The sequence below is a fragment of the Gossypium arboreum genome, chromosome 9 (genome assembly GCF_025698485.1).
Source record: "Gossypium arboreum isolate Shixiya-1 chromosome 9, ASM2569848v2, whole genome shotgun sequence".
In the NCBI taxonomy this organism is placed as follows: domain Eukaryota; kingdom Viridiplantae; phylum Streptophyta; class Magnoliopsida; order Malvales; family Malvaceae; genus Gossypium; species Gossypium arboreum.
In genome coordinates, this window is record NC_069078.1 from 976820 (window position 1) to 982068 (window position 5249).

The 5249-nt window shown below is 31.0% G+C and overlaps 1 protein-coding gene across 1 annotated transcript; it reads left to right on the forward strand.

The window, feature by feature from the left end:
- The first annotated feature begins 1014 nt into the window (after nucleotides 1–1014).
- On the forward strand, nucleotides 1015–4972 carry LOC108455947 (amino-acid permease BAT1 homolog). The gene is made up of 7 exons (XM_017754531.2): nucleotides 1015–1232; nucleotides 1325–1507; nucleotides 2010–2129; nucleotides 2225–2416; nucleotides 2921–3226; nucleotides 3674–3856; nucleotides 4400–4972. Exons 1-7 carry the CDS (start codon nucleotides 1134–1136, stop codon nucleotides 4892–4894), a joined length of 1578 nt encoding a protein of 525 aa, XP_017610020.1. The 5' UTR covers nucleotides 1015–1133; the 3' UTR covers nucleotides 4895–4972.
- Nucleotides 4973–5249: the final 277 nt, after the last annotated feature.

A 5249-nucleotide genomic window follows, 5' to 3' on the forward strand; every position in this document is an offset into this window, starting at 1 on the left:
AAAATTGTGCGCTTATTTTTATAAATGTACATTTAATAATATTTTTTAATATCATTTAAAATTTGAAGTTATATATAATGTCTAGAATTACGTATAAACGCATTTCAACGCATTCGAATTTGTGTTTTTTTGCGCTGACAATATTATCAATGCTAATCGAGTTAAGACTTAATCGACAAAATTGCATACAATTTATATCTATTATTCAAAACAATTTCCCCTTCTTCTACCTTATCACTATCATTCGCAACTTACTTACCTGCAAAGTAAAAGAGGAGCAGGTGAGTTCATTGTGAACTCAATGAATAATCAATAACCAGCAAAGTATGCGTAAAACACAGAGTTTACAACAGAAAGAAGACTTAGTATGAAAAATCACGTCACGTGCTAGATTCGCGGAGAAGGTACGAGACCCACTGCAGAGAACTTGTTTGCTAGAAAACATAAATTTAAAAACTGTTTCGCATATACTTATTGGAAATCATACTTAGAAACTTAGCTTGTTTTCGTTTGAAAATAGAACTTATATAGCATGGAACATGCTCTATCTTAATATCAACACTAATCGAGTTAATTAAAAAAACTTTTTTGTTTGAGGCAATGTTTAGAACTACTCGTAGCTCTTCTCCAATCCATAAATAGGAGAATAATACGCATGAGCGCACTCGAACCATAACCTCCTGCATTGACAATAATGTTCATGCCAATCAAGTTAAGACTTAATCGACAACTTGCTTTTTTAAATATAAAGTATTTTTCTTTTTAATATTTATAAGTTAAAATTTTTATTGCATTTATTATTTTTAATTAATAACTGATATGAAATAATAATTTTGATTTTAAGTTTTTCATTGAAATTTAACTTTATAAAAACATAATATTAATATTGAAGAATAGTATCAACCATAAATCTTTTATAAATTTAATAAAAATTAATAATTATAAGTTGAATATTATTATATTTAAAATAATAAAACCAAAGCAGTCAATGCGTGATGGTATTATTTGTAGTTAATATATGTATATGCATGAGTCAACCTGTCTTAGTTTCTCTCTCTCTAATTAACTCCATCTTGATTCTTTCTTTTTTTGGGATCTTACCATCTTTAATTCCCATTTAGACCTGAAATTAGATGGAGCACAACCAGCAACCAACACAATTCCAAGAAATGGATTCCGGGGAGAAACGACTTAATGAACTTGGATATAAGCAAGAACTCAGAAGAGAAATGGTTTTTGTTTTTTTCATTCTTTTAATCTTTTTTCCTTTTGTTTTCATACATGCAGTAACTTCTTAATTTGTTCCTTTATTTATGAATCGCAGACTCTGTTCAAGACTCTTGCGATCTCGTTTTCAACAATGACACTATTCACTGGGATAACTCCCTTGTATGGTTCAAGCCTTCAATATGCAGGTCCTGCTAGTCTTGTTTGGGGTTGGGTTGTTGTCTCTTTCTTCACTTGCTTTGTTGGAGTTGCAATGGCTGAGATCTGTTCTTCTTTTCCTGTTTGTCTCCTTTCTCACTCTTTTTCCATTTTTGTCATTCATTTTCATTTGGAAAATCTGCCCCAAGAGGTTAAACAATTTTTGTTTAGCCTCCAAGGTATTTGATGTTTTGAAGCCTTGCATTAAAATGAAGCCAAATGGTCCTCACATAGGTAAAAGTATCATGGATTTTTACTTTTAAAAACTTATCTTTATATGTCAGGGCATTACACGTGACTTATTTAATTTTTTATTGATGAAATTATGTAATATACAAGGACTAATTTGCCTAATTTTTTAATAAATGACACAAAATACAATCTGACTCGTAACATAGGAGCTTTAATGGTATTTTTACCTCCTAACATGATCTGAATGACAGCATTAATATGCTATATACAATTATAGACATGACAGAATCCATCTCCTAATCCAACCATGAAAAATCATAATGCAGCTAATTGTAAAAGAGCTTCTACAACCAGAGGGAAATGACTTGCTCTTTCTTGTAAACTTTTAACAGACTACAGGTTCTCTGTACTTTTGGGCTGCTCATTTAGCTGGTCCCAAATGGGGTCCTTTCTCATCATGGTGTTGTGCTTGGCTTGAGACCATAGGGCTTATTGCTGGCATAGGTACTCAGGTATGCTTGAAAATGATAAAAAACAAAACACTACACAGTCCAATCTGTTAGTAAATCGTTTGAATTTAACCTTGTATTTGTGTTTGGTATGGAAGGCTTATGCAGGATCACAAACACTGCAGAGCATCATCTTATTAAGCACTGGAACTAATAAAGATGGTGGATATTTTGCTCCAAAATGGCTCTTCTTATGCATGTATGTGAGCCTTACTTTAATATGGGCAGTACTCAACACCTTTGCATTAGAAGTGATTGCTTTCATCGACATAATTTCAATTTGGTGGCAGGTACAAGTTTTACGTTTGCGTACTTTAAGGCTTCATAGTGTGTCTTTCACTAGTAAAAATATCATGGAGGTACTTGTACTCAGAGTTAGATTACATTTTACCCCCTTTACTAAAAAATGGATAAAATAGTCTCTGTATGTTAGATCAAAGAGTAAATTGATTCTTTTGTTAAAAATTACATTCATTTCTACTGTTAAAAATTAATCTCTGTTTGTCAGCATCATGGCACGCCACATTTCACTTTCTGGTTATTCATAAGAGTAAAAGGACGAAAATTTTAACAGAAAGGACCAATTTGCTCTTTGATCTAATGTTGAGACTAATTTATTCATTTTTAAGTAGAGGGGGCCAAATATATAATGACTCTTAATACATTGTTCTCTATGGTAACTTTTACAGCCTTCATTGTATCAACTTGTGGTTCATTTATATACTTTGATGTGCAGTAAGATAATAATTCGGATATAGTTGATAAGCTAGTTAAACCAAAGTTTTCCCTGACAGGTAATTGGTGGCTTAGTGATAGTTATAATGCTCCCATTGGTTGCAATGACTAGAAAATCTGCAGCATATGTATTCACAAGTTTTGAAATGGGGGTAGACTCAACAGGAGTATCAAGCAAACCTTATGCAGCCATCCTCTCTTTTCTTGTCAGTCAATATTCATTGTATGGATATGATGCAGCAGCACATTTGACTGAAGAAACTAAAGGTGCTGATAAGAATGGTCCTATTTCAATTCTCTCCAGCATTGGGATCATTGCAGTATTTGGATGGGCTTATATTTTGGCCCTTACTTTCAGCATTAAGGTATGTCATGTTAAAAGTATTATAAATAATTTATATTAAGAGTTAGATTGCATTTTGTTCTTTGTATGTTTGATAAAAAAAAAAACTAGCCATTCTATTAAAATTTTTATCCATTTGTACGGTTAAAAGCTAGCATGACTAACGGATAATCACAGTGACATGTGTCGTGTCATGTATGCCTTATATTGACACGTATACAGATTAATTTTTAACAGTATAAATAGATGAAATTTGTAACAGAATGATCAATTTGCTCTTTAATCTAATATATAATGACTAATTTACTCATTTTTTAGTAAATAGACAAGATACAATCTGACTCTTAATATAAATGTTTTCATAATACTTTTACTGTCTAAAAAATGATCGGTAGATTCTGAATATATACATGTTTACATATGTATATATAGATAGCTCTTTAATGTCATTATATATTGTTTCATTCAGGATTTTAGTTACCTCTATGATCCAAGCAATGAAACTGCGGGTGCATTTGTGCCAGCACAAATACTGTATGATGCATTCCATGGAAGGTATCATAATTCTGCTGGAGCAATTGTATTACTATTTGTCATTTGGGGCTCTTTCTTCTTTGGTGGGCTTTCAATCACTACCAGTGCAGCCAGAGTTGTAAGTGCATATTTGTTCTCTAACTTTATAAAAAAAATATTTTAACCTTTGAATTAGTGTTTTTTTGACAAAATAAATTGAAATGGACAGAAAAATTAACAAAGGTTAACTTTGCTAACATGCCATTAGTGGTCCATATATATGTCACGTTAGTAATTAATTCCAAAATTTATGGATTATTTTTTTGCTACATATTTATGGAATATTTTTAAAATTTTGTAAAAAATTATAAAAATATTTAAATTATTTAAAATTCAAAAATCATTTAAAAATTTAGAAAAAAATTAAAATTTATATATTTCTTCTTCTTTTCTAATAATTATTTTGCATTATTTAGAAAAAAATTTCCATCCATTTTAGAGTGTTTTTGACAAAACCCTAATTCAAGAGCAAAAAAAGACGAAAAATTTAAATAAAAGGCTAAAATAACTTTTTTTTTTTTGCAAAGTTACAAGACAAAATAAATCATTATGCATAAATCTAATCCTAATAGCTAAGTTGTTAATATTGTCCAAGCCTTATGTCACCATTGGTACCCTTTAGGTATATGCTTTATCAAGAGACAAAGGGATCCCTTATTCATCAATATGGAGACAAGTTCACCCAAAGCGCAAAGTTCCATCAAATGCAGTATGGTTATGTGCAGCTATATGTATTGTAATGGGGCTACCAATCTTGAAAGTAAATGTAGTATTTACAGCCATAACTTCAATATGCACCATTGGATGGGTTGGTGGGTATGCAGTTCCAATATTTGCAAGAATGGTAATGCCAGAGAAGAATTTCAAACCTGGTCCATTTTATTTAGGCAGAGCAAGAAGACCAGTTTGTCTTGTAGCATTTGTCTGGATTTGTTACACATGTTCAGTGTTCCTTTTACCAACATATTACCCAATTACTTGGGATACATTTAATTATGCACCTGTTGCTTTAGGTGTGGGTTTGTCTTTGGTAATGGTTTGGTGGTGGGTGGATGCTAGGAAATGGTTTAAGGGACCTGTTAGGAACATTGAAATTTCTGTTAATGGAAAGGTTTAATATTAACCATAAACTACAATAGAGACGTACATTTATGAATTTATAGATGAACATAAATCCTTGTTCTTCTTTTCTCTATTTTTGTGCTTTTATGGTTTAATTGATTTAGCATGTTCAGTGCTCTTTTTTTTTTCTTTGAAACTACTTATCTAAATTTCATGCCTCTATAGCATGCTTATGGTCGTTTACGTTGACTGACTTTGGCCTTGGAGATGATAGTATCTTATCTCACCAACTCAACAAATTATTAAAAATAATAATATTTTGGGTTCAAATTTCTTTATGCGAAAATATTTTTTAAAAAATTTAAAAATTATAGATGTTGAAACCTTTTTGAAATCGACTTATGGTTTTA